This window comes from Budorcas taxicolor, chromosome 2, assembly GCF_023091745.1.
Source record: "Budorcas taxicolor isolate Tak-1 chromosome 2, Takin1.1, whole genome shotgun sequence".
NCBI lineage: Eukaryota > Metazoa > Chordata > Mammalia > Artiodactyla > Bovidae > Budorcas > Budorcas taxicolor.
This window is the reverse complement of record NC_068911.1, coordinates 178,615,523-178,629,684: the sequence shown is the minus strand read 5'-3', so window position 1 is coordinate 178,629,684 and position 14,162 is coordinate 178,615,523. Positions and strand designations below refer to the sequence as shown.

The window sequence follows — 14,162 nt, the reverse complement described above, 5'->3', positions numbered from 1 at the left end:
GGGCTGCAGTCCATGGGCTCAAAAAGTGTTGGACACGACCGAGCAGAGTGGAGCCGTGGGCAGGGGTAGTAGAGGTCCAGGTGGGGAGGCGGTTCTCCTTCCAGACCCTCGACTGTCCCACAGGTGGGATCCATGGGGGGTGATCCTGGGACCTGGGCCAGTTCACCCCAGGCCGTGGCCCAGGGAGACCCAGCTGTCCAGGACGGGACAGGAGTAAACAGGTGTGAAGAGAACCGATACAGGACAATAAGCAGGTACCCAGCGGCACAGCAGGCCGTGGCAGGGAGCAGAGTGCGCCTGTGATAAGGTCCTGCCCCCTCGCCTTGCAGCCCCAAGGACACAGACCAAAAGCAGCCTCAAAGCCAGCAACCAGTTAGGGCAGGACATGGTCCCAAGATTTCCCCCTTGGAACCCATAAGGAGGTCTGGCCTCCCTAAAGTGAGACAAGCCGGCCTTTTTCCCCAAAGCAAAACTCCTTTTCTGCACAGCACGCACACACAAAATTCTACTCACAGTCCCGAGGCTGCTCCCCTACCCCCGACCCCTGCTCCAGCCCGCTGGCTCCTGCCATTTAAGACACAGCAATACGAAATTCAAATATATACGAGATCCTCATCTCCCCGCATTCCAGGCACCTTATGTTTGCCTGGGACATCAGAACTTGAAAGAATTCTTTGATATAAATTACAAACCTGCTTTTGAAGCACTTTTCAAAAAAAAAAAAGGGAAAGAAAGAAAAACCCCAAAGCAGGCTATTATGTGCATAAGAGATCCTTCGTTGGAGCTATAAAAGCTGATAGCCTCTGCACACCCTGCATTTCACGCACCCTCCCACACCCTCCTCCCAGCACCCCCAGCTCCCTTTCCCCACTGGCACCGGCGTCCCCAGAGCTTCTTCCTGGCCTCCCCTCTCTCTGCCTCCCTCAATTTATTTATCTCATTTAATATATATATATATATATATATATATATATATATATATATATATACACCCAATCCCCACAGGCCTCTGGGCGTATGTACCAAAATAAAAAGACAGCAAATTAAATTAAATGCCGCCTCTCAAAACTCAGTCCCTATTAGCAGAGAAAGCGAGAGGACGCCGGCTTTCGCCTCATCCTGCCCCAGCGCCCTCCCCACAATACACACACCTCTCCTCCTCCTCTGACATCTCATTTACTCTCTGGTGCCCCTCTACCTTCTTGCCCTGCTCTCTCCAGGTGGGCAGGGACCACCCCCTTGCAGCCTGGGGTTGGGCAAGGGCTGCCAAGGGCTGTGTTCAGGGTCCTGTTTTTGCTCACTGTCTCTGAGCATCCAACAGCCTCAGGAAGTAGGTGTTTGTATTCCCTTTGTGGGCGTGCGTGCTAAGTCGCTTCGGTCGTGTCCAGCCCTGTGCGACCCCATGGACCGCAGCCCGCCAGGCTCTCTGTCCATGGGACTCTCCAGGCAAGAACACCAGAGGGGGCTGCCATTTCCTCCTCCAGGGGACCTTCAGGGCTCGAACCTGCATCTCCTGTAACTCTTGCATTGCAGGCGGGTTCTCTACCGCTGAGCCACCAGGGAAGACCCAGTATTCCCTTTACAAGTAAGGAAACTGAGGCTCAGAGAAGCTCATCGGCTCAGCCTCTGCCACCAGAGCCTGCGTATCCGCGCTGAACCGAGCTGCCTCAGAGCGCTAGGGGTGCTGGAGGGGGAGGGCCAGAGCGGGGTCCATCCAGAAGGCTACGAGGAGCAGGAGGGGCCTCCTGCAGCCAGTCCCTCCGAGAGCCCCTTGGGAGGCCCCGGTCACTGGCGCCAAATCTTTCCCCCCACCTTCCTTGCGATTCCAGGTTTATTTCAAGCGAGACGGGGAACCCATCGACGCAGTGCCCCTGTCGGAGCCGCTAGCAGCCAGCTCTGGTCCTCTCCAGGACAGCAGGCCCTTCCGCAGCCTCCTGCACCGTGACCTGGATGACACCAAGATGCAGAGGTCACTGTCCCTGCTGGACGCTGAGACCCGGGGCGGGCGTCCCTCCACAGAGCGCCCCTCCCGCAGCCTGACCCCGGACCCCAGCAGCGTCATCCAGCCGACCACCGAGAGCATCCCTGAGACGGTGGTGAGCCGCGAGTTCCCCCGCTGGGTGCACAGCTCGGAGCCCGTCTACTTCCTGCGGCACAGCCACACCCCAGGCAGCGACGGCACGGTGGAGGTGCGCGCCCTGCTCACCTGGACGCTCAACCCACAGATCGACAATGAGGCCCTCTTCAGCTGCGAGGTCAAGCACCCAGCGCTGTCGATGCCCATGCAGGCCGAGGTCACGCTGGGTGAGGCCCGCTGGGAGACCCTCTGCAGCGGCCCCTCCCTGCAGAGCCGGGCGGTGGGCAGCCTCGGAACAGGGCGGTGGGTCGCTGGCCACCCTAGAGATGGGGAGAAGACGGAGCAAGCCGGGGTTCGGGTCGGGCACAGAGGTCAGGGTCAGGCTCTTTGGGAGTTTTGCTGAGCTGGGTTGGAGGACGTGGGAGGCTACAGGGAGGTCTGGGGAGTCTGGTCCAACAGGATCAGGAATATGGAAGTCTCGGAAGTTTGCTAGATCAGTGTTAGAAACACGGGAGGTTTTAAAGGTTGAAGATGGGTGGAAGGTACCAGTCCCAGGGAAGTTTGCTGCGCGAGTGAAGGATACACAGGAGGTAGGACTCGTAAGATAGGGCTGCTGAGTCAGGTCAGGGAAAGATGAGGACATGGAGGTGACAAGGGGGTTTTCTCGATTGAATAAGAGACCCACGAGCCCAGGGAAGAGTTACCAGGCACGGATCATGAGCGTGGCAGGTTGCAAGCTGGTCGGATCAGGGTCAGGACTGCTAGCGGTTATGGAAGCTTGGCCAGCAAGGGGCGGGGAATGTACCAGCTGTGGGAGGGCACCACCCTGGCTGAGCACCACGGAGACTCTGCACCTGCAGGGATGTGGGAACTGACTCAACCAGGGAACTGGATGCCCAGGGTCAGCTCAGCCCGAGAATCCAGTGCCCCGCCGGGACCTGCTTCTTCTTCCCACAGAGCGCCAGCTCAGCCTGTCCCCAGAGCAGCTCCCTAAGATCTGATCCATCTCCCAGCTGAGTAGAAGCAGGGCGAAGCAACATGTGGAATGTTCTCTAGAAATATGAGACCATTCGAGCCAGCGTTCGTATTGACTGGGGTGGGGTAGGGCAGGGAGATGGTCTCAATGACCCTGGACTGGTCCCCTCTGCTCACAACACTTTGGACCTGACTTTCAGCACCCAGCAGCTCAACTCGTAGCCCAAGGAGCCTGGGCTTGTCCCTGCAGCTCCCCCAGTGGTGAGCAGTTGCCTGGAAACACCCGCAGCCCCCAGCCCAGAGCCCCCACAACAGGGACAGAGAACAGTGACTGCTGGCGACTGAGACCCCAGCCTGTGTTGGGCGGGTGGCAGCAGTGGGCAGCAGCAGGTGGCAGGCAGCGGTGGGCGGCGGCGGGCAGCAGGCGGCGGCGGGCGGCGGCGGGCAGCGGGCAGCGGGCAGTGGCGGGCGGCGGCGGCGTCCAGAGGGCATCTCTGCTTTCAGCAGGCCCACCAGAAAACCCAGCACCAACTCTGCACCAGACACCAAGAGAAAAGATTTCGTGTACGTGTACACCTAATATACGCCAGGAACATATGCCAGGGTCCTCTCATTCACTCTTCACAGGCAGTTTACCATGCAGTCCCATTTTACAGGTGAGCAAAACTGAGCCTCACGTTGGTGGGATCCCTTCCTTTGAGCCACCAACTTAGAAGCAGCAGAGCTGGGATTCCTAGCCCTTCTGTTGGTGCCTTCTCCACTTCCCCCTATGCCAGCCACTGAACCTACTGGCCCCAGGACTGGGCACCCTTGCTGGCTATGGGTTAGTTCTCTGAGGACCAATAAAAAAGTCCCTTTGATTCCCAGAGGCCAGTTGCCCACACAGAAAATGATCATAAGTGCTAACTAGCATTTACTGAACACCTACTGCATACCACAGACCGTCGCTTTCCTCACACGACCCCAGCAGATACCCCGATTGTTAACCCCCGTGTCACTCAATGAGGTTAGGCCTAGCAGTGCCCCATAGCACAGAGGAGGCGACTGAGGCGCGGGGAGGTGAAGCACGCTGTCCATGGTGAGTAGGGCAGGGGTGACTCCAGCGTGTGTTGCCCCAGCCTCCACTCGCTGAGCTGCCTCGGGCGTCTGCTGCCCCAGCGCCTGCCCCGTAAGTGCCATTTGCTCTTCACGCCAGGGAAGCTTAGCAAGCACCCGCTGCGGGCAGGCCCTGTGTCAGGCTCCAGGTTCTCTCCAACGCAGAGCACGCCCAGGCCCCTCTCCCAGCCTTCTCACTCTGCCAGGCAGCCCCGCCCCCCATTTCTCTGGACCCTCCATCCTTCCCAGAGCGCTTTCTCGCATTTGAGCCTCCCTGTCTGCAAGACACAGTCTACTTCCAGGCTGTCAGTCAGAGCAGCCTCGACCCCTCCTCAGGAGGCTTTATCCGTGGAGGCCACCCCTGGCCTCTCTCACCGAAGCCTTGGCTTCCCACGAGAGGGCTCCCTGGCCCACCCCAAGAGAATGAAAAAGTTGAGAGCAGACAAGGCTTCTGAGCAGCCAGGAAGGGGAAACTGCAGCTCCCCCCGCTCCCCGTGATGGAGCGATGCTGCGCCCAGATGGTTCCTCCCTCCGTGTGGCGCCACCGTGACATGCACCCCCAGTCATCGTCACCAGAGCAGGAGAAAGGCCGGCTCACAGGCAGTGGACATGACGGACACAGGATTAGGGGACCCGGCAGGGCCACCCAGGGGAAGGGGCCAAATAAGCTGTGTGAGTGAAGAGACCCTCAGGCTGGCTTCCTGTCTCATCTCAACTACTGTCAGTTGGTCGGGTCTCAAGCTTCTTGGGACTCTGAGCCTCGTTTCCTGACCTGCTGAGTGGGAAGAGCAATTGTAACCTCGTGTATGTGTGGGGCGCACCCTGGAGCCAGGCTCTGTTCCAGATGCTTTCCCCGCAAGATCTTCTTGCAGGGACCCTACGAGGCGACTGAGAGGTGCCATCAATGTCCCCATTTTATAAGTGAGGGGACCCGGGCTGAGAGCAGCCCTCCTTGGGTCACCCAGCCAGGCCTGACCCCAGAGGCTGTGCTCTTAACCACTGCGCCCTACTGCTCACCGGTGTGGCTGAGGTGAGGAGCCAGGGAGCCAGTGGCTATGGCCAGTGGACGGTGGTGTGAGCCAGAGGGGTCCTGAGCGAGGGTCTGCGCGTCACGCAGTCAAGGCATCCTGCACTCTGGCCATGCGGTGGGAAAGCGCGCTGCAGAGATGACCTCAGGGCACGCATGCCAAGCACCTGCTCAGGACTTTAAAGGTCAGGCCAGCAAGGGCTGGGGCATGCTTCCCTGTGCTTTCCCTTTGTGTGTGTGTGTGTGCATGCACATGTGTGTGTGCATGTGCGCACGTGTGTGTGCGTGCGTGCATGCATGCATGTGTCTGTGTGAGTGTGCATGTGTGCATGAGTGTGTGCATGTGCGTGTGTGTGTGTGTGTGCGCGCCAAGCTGCTTCAATCGTGTCCAACTCTTTGTGACCCTATGGACTGTAGTATTCCCCCTGCCAGGGATGCCCGCTCAGCTCAGATGCCATTGTCCCCAGGAAGACAGAGGCCTGGTGGTCCTAGAGTCTGTGTCAGGAGACGCCAACTACCTTCTTCCCATTGATCAAAGCAGAACGCTTGGAGTCACCCACTTTCCCCCCCTTTTCTCCTTCCCCACTGCCAAGCCATCCTTGAAAGTGAAAGCCACTCAGTCATATCCAACTCTTTGCGACCCCATGGATTATACAGTCCATGGAACTCTCCAGGCCAGAATACTAGAGTGGGTAGCCTTTGCCTTCTCCAGGGGATCTTCCCAACCCAGGGATCGAACCCAGGTCTCCCGCATTGCAGGCGGATTCTTTACCAGCTGAGCCACCAGGGAAGCCCAAGAATACTGGAGTGGGTAGCCTGTCCCTTCTCCAGCGGATTTGGGTCAGGGTCGCCTGCACTGCAGGGGATTCTTTACCGAACGCCCTGGTGGCTCCCCCTCAGAATCGACCCCACCACCACCCGCCTCGTGGTTTCCTCTCCAGCCTCCCCATCTAAGCACCGGCAGTTCACACTGGATCCGTGCAGCAGCCCCAAACTGGCCTTTCTGCTCCCGCTCGTGTCCTTTCCTAGTCTCCACCCTGCCTGATCTAAAATATAAATCCACGTACACACCCACCCCAAACCCTACGATGGTAGGCAGATTGATAGAAGAAAAGACAGTCCAGAAAGAGACCCACATACAGTCAGTGGGTTTTTGACAAAGGTCCCCCCAGGCTGTTCAATGGGAAGACAGAACTCTTCTTAACACATGGGCCTGGAAGTACGGGATACACTTAAGGAGAAGATGAACCTGGCCCCTACCTTGCATACACACGATTAATCCGAGATGAGTCACAGACCTCAACGTAAAACCCAGCATCATAAAAACCTCTAGGGCAAAACACAGGAATATATCTTTGTGACATTGAAGCGGGCAAGGATTTCTTAAAAAGGTCACCCAAAGCACTAAATGCAAATTTGAAAATTGGTGAATTGGACTTAATCAAAATTCAGATCTTCTGCTCCTAAGAAGACACTTTCAAGAAAATGGAATGAGGTGAGATGAAAAAGCAAACTGCAAACTGAGAGAAAATACTCTCGACACAGATGTGTGGTGAGGGATTTATATCCTGAATATACAAAGAACCACTACAGATCAATAACGCCGCATTTTCAAAGAGAGGGCATACAAATGGCCAATCAGCGTATAAAAAGGCATATAAATAATATCATTAAGGAAATAAAACCGAAAGCCTAAGTGAGATACCGTTCACAACGACTAAAATGCCTGCAGTAGAAAGATGGACAGCAGTAGATGCTGGCAAGCATGTGGGATAATAAGAACCTTCACAAGCGCAGGGTGTGTGAGACAGCACTGCTGCTCTGCAAACTGGTAGTTGCTCACAAAGGTAAGAAGACTCCTCTGCCCCGTGACCCAGCAATTTCACTCATAAACACTTATCCAAGAAGAATGAAAACACACATCCACGAAGACTTGGGGCTTCCCAGGTGGTGCTAAAGAGTCCACATGCCAGTACAGGCCTTGCAAGAGATGTGGGTTCGATCCCTCGGTTCGGAAGAGCCCATGGAGGATTAAACGGCAACTCACTCCAGGGTTCTGGGCTGGAGAATCCCATGGATAGAGGAGCCTGGCGGGCCACAGTCCATGGGGGTCTCAAAAAGTCACCCACAACTAAACACACACAAAGACTTGGATGTTCACTTCTCATCAGTACAGAGGAATAAACTCCTGAGACGCCAACAACATGGATGAAGCTCAGAACATTGCGCTGAGTGAAAACAGACAGCGGGGTACACACTGCATGATTCCATCTGTATGAGCTGCTAGGACAAAACAACCTCTGAGGATAGGAAGCAGAGCAGCGTTTACCTGCGGCCGGCGGAAACTGACTGGGAGGAGGTCTCAGGGGACCTTTGGGGGGGATGGGAACGTTCTCGAATTTGAACGGGAGAGTGGTTACACAGGTGTTCACATTTAGTAGGGTTTAGCAAATTGTGTTCTTAAGAACAGTGCATTTCCCTTCTGTGAGTTTCATCACGATTTAAGAATATATGAAAGTCAAACAAAGCAACCCAAAACAGACTGCGTCGTGTGTAAGCTTGCACCCCCATGGAGCTCATCTTTCACGCTCTCCTCTGCTCCATCTGCTGCTGCCACAGGGCTCTCCTCACCCTTCCGTGAATACGCCCAGCTCAGGTCCACCGCCATGACTTTGCACTGTCCTGCCTTTCTGCCTGGAATAACCTGACCCCAGATCATCTCGATTCCCCCTTCACTCAGGTCTCTGCTCACATTTTCTACCCAAAGGCTCTTCACTTGAACTCTCCTTCCCGGCCTCCTCTTGGCCCTCCTCGAACTCCTTCCCTTGCTTGTTTCCTGGCGTTGCGTTTATCTCCATCGGCAAGTGTGTGTGAGGCTTCCCAGGTGGCTCAGTGGTAGAAAGAATCCGCTTATCAGTGCAAGGTGATGCAAGAGATGAGGGGGGATCAATCCTTGGGCCGAGAAGATCCCCTGGAGCAGGAAATGGCAACCCACTCCAGTATTCTTGCCTGGAGAATCTCATGGACAGAGGAGCCTGAGGGGCTCCAGTCCATGGGGTTGCAAAGAGACAGACATGACTGAATATGCATGCATGCAAGTATGTGATATATTTTCTTATTGCCTGGATCTTCCACTGGAGTTTAAGCTGTCTGTGGATAGGGTCTTATTCACATGATACAGGGCTCAGTGAAGATTAGACAAGGCAGTGCATCGGAGTGCTTCCCATAGCGACGGAGCAAGGACTCGGTAAATACAGGCGGCTGTTGTTATTCATTACTGTGTCCCCAGCATTGCCCTGCAGAGTGGCCCGTGCAGATTAGGTGCCCAATAAAGAACTAGATACATACAGCACAGGAATGGGTGGGTGGCTGAGCAGAGTGGTAGGGTTATGGGTAGGTATCTGGACAGATGATGGAGAGTTCATGAAAAAGGTGAGAAAGTGACTTGACTCCCCTAGGCCTTCCTTGCCTTATGAGGACAGTCTCAAGACGCTGGAGGTTTAAATGAGATCATGCCTCCTAAGGTGCTTAACCGAGTGCCTGGCACTCAGGATGTGCTGAACAAATGCCCTCAAACCCACACCGTCTCCCAGCGCTCCTAACAGCCCAGCGTGGTGGGCAGGCAAGGGTTGCCGTGGCTGTTCCCATCCTGCATTTGGGGAAGCCGGGGAAGGGACTGGTCCAGGGGCGCATAGGGACTCCTCTCCTGCATGGTGGACGCAGCAGTGGGAGCTGCCCGCACCACCCCCCCATCGCTCCGTCCCCTGGCGCGGCCCAGCTCTTCCCCGATGCGTCTCTCTGCCCCACGTGGCCCTTCTGATGTCTTGCTCGTGATTTAATTAGCAGTCCTTTGGTGTCATTCTCAGAGAACGAAATTGGCAGTGCCTGGGCGATCACTCGCGTCCGCCAGCTGCTCTGAGTTCTTCTCTGAGAGCTCTGAGTGGGAAAGAGAGGCTTTGGGAGCTGGTGGGGCTGATGAGGAAACCCCGGGGCGGCCCCAGAGCCTGGTGACAGAGCTCTTCTGCTGCCGCCCCTGGAAGGTGCTCGCAGAGAGAGGCACAGAGCGGGGCACTCCGATCCGATCTGAACTCTACCTCTTTCCCTGGCCGAGAAGTCTGCGGGGTCTGGCCCAGTCCACACCCCCATTACCCTCGGCCTTCAACCTCGGCGCCACGGCCTGGCTGTTCCCTCTACCTGGAACCCTTTTCGGGAGCTTCCTCTCAGCTGACATAGCAGCTCGGAGGAGGAGATACTTAGACCCTGACTCCCCACTGGTCCGAGTCTCCACGATGCTAAGCCTCTCTGATAAGCTCTTGTTCATGTACTTACTTTGTGTCGAATGTCTCCCCTACTAAGGTGTGAGCTCCGTGTCAGCAGACACACGCCTCCATCACCACCGTGTCCCCAGCCCTGCCAAGCAGCTGGCTCAGTAATTCCTTGCTGGATGAACGAGTGAGTGATGGAAGGATCTGGCAGACAGAAGCTTGGTGTGAAAGTCACGGGAGGAGAAACTGGCTCTGTGGGTGACCTTGGATAAACCCCTTTGTTACCCTTGGGCTATGGTTTTTCCAGTGGTCATGTACGGATGTGAGAGTCGAACTGTAAAGAAAGCTGAGCGCCGAAGAATTGATGCTTTTGAACTATGGTGTTGGAGAAGGCTCTTGAGAGTCCCTTGGACTGCAAGGAGATCCAACCAGTCCATCCTAAAGGAGATGAGTCTTGAGTGTTCATTGAAAGGACTGATGTTGAAGCTGAAATTCCAATCCTTTGGCCACCTGATTAGAACTGACTCATTTGAAAAGACCCTGATGCTGGGAAAGATTGAAGGCGGGAGGAGAAGGGGACGACGGAGGAAAAGATGGTTGGATGGCATCACTGACTCAATGGACATGGGTTTGAGTAAACTCTGGGAGTTGGTGATGGACAGGGAGGCCTGGTGTCCTGCGGTTCATGGGGTCACAGAGAGTCGGACACGACTGAGCGACTGAACTGAACTGAACCCCTGGGCTTCGGTTTTCCGATCTGAAACCTGGGAGGATGAAGCCGGTGATCTCCGTGGCTCTTCCTGCCCTGATAGTCTCTAGGCCTGCCTTGGGCGCCACGTCTCCCAAGTTCAGAGACATTAAGGGGCTTGAAAGAAGTGACGCCAGATGGGGAAGAGAATCGGGAGGACACAGACCAGGCCCAAGGAAGGAGATGGCTCCCCCCATATTTCACTACCTTCCACTCACCTCCAATCCAGAGATTCCAGAAAAAAAAAAACCCATGGGTCAGATTAACTTGGAAGAAAGTGCTCTGGGGCAGGAATGATGAGACCCGACATTTGACCCTGGTGCTTGCTCACTATGTGACCTTTGGCAAATTTCTTCCCCTCTCTGAGCCTCAGTTAACTCAACTGTACAACGGGGACAACATGGCAAGACCCCACCTCACAAGCGTTTAGTGCACATACGAGTTTGAGTTTCTAGCGGTACTGGCTGCTGGGGCAGGTTCCTCCCTGTTTGCAGCTGAGTCATCGCTGGGTGGCACCTCCCTGGGGCATCCCCGACTCCCCGTCCCCCGGGCATCTGTGATCTGACCCCTCGTCGCACTGGCTTGCACTCATCTTCTGCCCACACTGAGTGAACCCCACCAGGGCAGGAGGTGTGTTCTGGGTGCCATCAAGTGCGCAGCTCTCAGCCGGGGCTCGGGAACTGTGTGTGAGTGAGCGCACTGGATGGGAGCCTTCTCTTCCGTTCCCCCGCCCCTCCTTTCTTTGCTGAGTCCCGTCTCCCCGCGCAAGCACACAGCCCTCTGACCCGGCCTTTTCCTCCTTTACAGTTGCCCCTAAAGGACCCAAAATCATGATGACGCCCAGCAGAGCCCGGGTCGGGGACACCGTGAGGATCCTGGTCCACGGCTTTCAGGTCAGCCTCGCTCTGAGCAGCTGAGAGGGGCCGGGAGGTGGGCGGGGCCCCAGCCTCCCTCCCCTTGGCCTCCAGCCCCGCCAGCACCCAGTCTCCTAATGTGCCTGATGGCAGAGTCGGCCTCCTGAGAGACGGCACGCATGGCTTTGCCCGCGCATCTGCAGCTCAGAGCCCCGCGGCATGTGGGCTCGACCCTCTTTTCAGCCCTAGAGTCCTCTTCTTCCCAAGGTTCCGGGCAGCCGCTCCCAACCCTGCGGATGAGAATGTGTTACCCGCGCCCCGCCAGGCCCTGCCTCTGGCCCCCTTCCCGCTCTGGCAGGAAGGGTCCTCCTATAACTCCGCCCTCCCCTGCTCTGGCCAACAGAACGAGGTCTTCCCGGAGCCCATGTTCACGTGGACGCGGGTGGGGAGCCGCCTGCTGGACGGCAGCGCCGAGTTTGACGGGAAGGAGCTGGTGCTGGAACGCGTGCCCGCCGAGCTCAACGGCTCCATGTACCGGTGCATGGCCCAGAACCCGCTGGGCTCCACCGACACGCACACTCGGCTCATCGTGTTTGGTATGCTGTGCCAGACCAGGGGGTCAGGAGGGCTACCCAGGGCTGGGTGGGGTTGTCCCAAAGAGGTGGGCGCAGCAGGGGCCCAAGTTCCCCAAATTTGCCCCGAGGAGGTGCCCACGGTGAGGCACTGGCATGCTGCAGGTGAAACGAAAGCAGCTTTGGAGCTTGGGAGCCCTGGGTTCAAATCTCAGATTTCCCACTCGGTGACTGACGGGGAAACGCTGGGCAAGCCGTTTCCCCTCCCTCAGTCTCTCCCTCCGTAGAATGGGGCCAATACCTCCCAGCCCGCAGACGCCGTGTGCCTGCCCTGAGAGGCGTGGTGACGTGACCGTCAGCAAGTGCTGGGTAAGGGGCCTCCTTTGCCGAATTCTGAATGCCGGCCGTGCGCTAATTCTCTTTCTGTTCTTCCCGACAGAAAACCCGAATATCCCAAGAGGAACAGAAGATTCCAATGGTAAGTCTCCAACCTCAGAGCTTCTAGCGTGAAAGCTCTGGTCCCCCAAACGCTCCCTTTGCCTGCGCTTGCCCCTCCCCCAGGCCTTAGGGGATTGTCCTCTACTTGGGCAGAATCTGGGTCAAAGGTCAGGACTGGGCACTAAAGCCTTTAAGGGGGACCCAGTATCCCTAAGCCGCCAGCAGGGATCTCCAGGGACTAGGTCTTTCTGGGAGCCCAGCTTCCATGACCCCAGGAGGATGTGTTCAACCCTGACCCTGGGGTTGTGGTCTGGGGCCCTTGGCCACTTCACAGGATGCTGGGCACGCAGACCAATGCCTCAGCAGGGTCCTTTATGCTGCCCCTGTCTCCAGGCTGGCCCTAACCTGGAGACCAGCCCGTAGGGCCCGGATGCCCCTCCCAGGCCTGCAGCCCTCCCCTCCCCACACTGAGCTGACCCCACATTTCACGATGTGTCCCCCTACACTCCTGGTCCCCACTGCAGGGTCCTGGGGGCCCCCAGGGAGCCCGGCCTGCGCCCAGCAGGCCTGGGACAGGGAGGAGATCACACCCAGTCAGCTGGGACCGATGGCAGGGCTGGGGCTAGAATCCAGCGTGCCCCAGCACTGAAGTGCAGTCTCGTCCAGGGCCCTCCAGAGCTCTGGGGTCCCCAGGGCCCACACCCCCCCCCATGCCCCCGAGAGAGGCAGCGCAGGGCCCCTGCCCTGACGCCGCCCCCCGCACAGGTTCCGCATCTGGCCCCGCTGGTGTCCGGCTCACCTTGGTGCTCGCCCTGACAGTGGTCCTGGAGCTGACGTGAAGGCGCGGCCTCCGCTCCCTCTGGCACTGGCGTCTCTGCGACCGGCTTTCTTTTTTAAACTATTTCCAGTCTTGTTCTTAGTCTCTTTCTGTCCATGTCTTGGCTCCTTCGGTCAGTTTAATTAATACAGAACACTTTTCCCCACCTCCGTCTGTGGCTCTGAGTTCTTCACGTTCTACACCAGCAACGGGGCGCCTCCCGGCATGCAGCCTTGGGACAGGCGGTGACGGGGCGACAGGGCATGCTCCTTCCCGGAGGAGGGGTGGAAGGGCAGCGCCTCGTCTCAGCCAAATCCAGGCATGGGAGGTTGCCAGAGACTTTGCTCAGGAAATCTACGCTCCCTCAGGGCCAGGTGTAATAGTCAGCTCTTGCCACAATGATGCTGCGTAACAAAGCAACCCGAATCACAGAGGCATGAAATAACAGGCATTAATAATCATGTTCATGTTCAGGATCAAGTGGTTCAGCTGATCTAGTCTGGATTCTGGAGGAGGAAATGGCAACCCACGGCAGTATTCTTGCCTGGAAAAGGCCATGGACAGAGGAGCCTGGGGGGCTACAGTCCATGGGGTCACAAAGTCGGACAGGACTGAGCGCAGCACAGCAGTCTGCATTCACCTGCAGCCCTGCTTCAGGCAAGAGGCTGTCTGGGCTGGGTTCCAGGCTTGGGGTTGGACCAGGGTCTCCTCCCTGGGTGTTTGCTCTGGGGCCCAGGCTAAGGAGGTGGTGGCTGACCCTCTTATGGTGGATCATCAAAGCTCACAAAAAAAATGCAAACCAGGCAAGTACATTCACGACATCTGCCTGTCATGTCCACTCTTTCAGCCAGAGTAAGCCACATGGCCAAGCCCAGCATCAATCAGGGTCGCACGTAAGTCAGTGGTGGAGGCTCCAGAACTTCTTACTCAGCTACTAGACGGTTCGCCAAGCCATTCAGCTGTTGGAGGGAAGGACTGAGAGTGTCTGGGGGAGGGCGGCCTCTCTGAGCCACGGCCCAGACCTGAGAGTCGCCAAGGAGAGACCTGGAAGCGTGTGTTATTCGGCCAGGAGAAGCTGGGCTGCAGTAACACACTGACCCCAGAGTCTTACTTGATTAACACAATAAAAATTTTATCTGGGCTCATGAAAAGCCCAGGGCAGTCTGGGTAGTCCCCTGCGACACGCGGCTTCTGGAACCTGCACGGCAGAGGAGAGGGCGGCGCACAGAGTGATGCCCCGAAAGGACGTTCATGCTGTTTTTTAAATTTTTTATAAACTTTTTATTTTGTCTTG

The 14,162-nt window shown here is 56.8% G+C and overlaps 1 protein-coding gene across 1 annotated transcript in view; it reads left to right on the top strand.

The window, feature by feature from the left end:
• IGSF21 (immunoglobin superfamily member 21) overlaps nucleotides 1–12,890 on the top strand; it is a 274,650-nt gene extending 261,760 nt beyond the window's left edge. The window contains exons 6-10 of the mRNA XM_052635761.1: nucleotides 1,830–2,304; nucleotides 10,995–11,080; nucleotides 11,445–11,637; nucleotides 12,053–12,091; nucleotides 12,817–12,890. Coding sequence (XP_052491721.1) covers nucleotides 1,830–2,304; nucleotides 10,995–11,080; nucleotides 11,445–11,637; nucleotides 12,053–12,091; nucleotides 12,817–12,890 — 867 coding nt within the window. The remainder of the gene's footprint in view (nucleotides 1–1,829; nucleotides 2,305–10,994; nucleotides 11,081–11,444; nucleotides 11,638–12,052; nucleotides 12,092–12,816) is intronic.
• The last annotated feature ends 1,272 nt before the right edge of the window (nucleotides 12,891–14,162 follow it).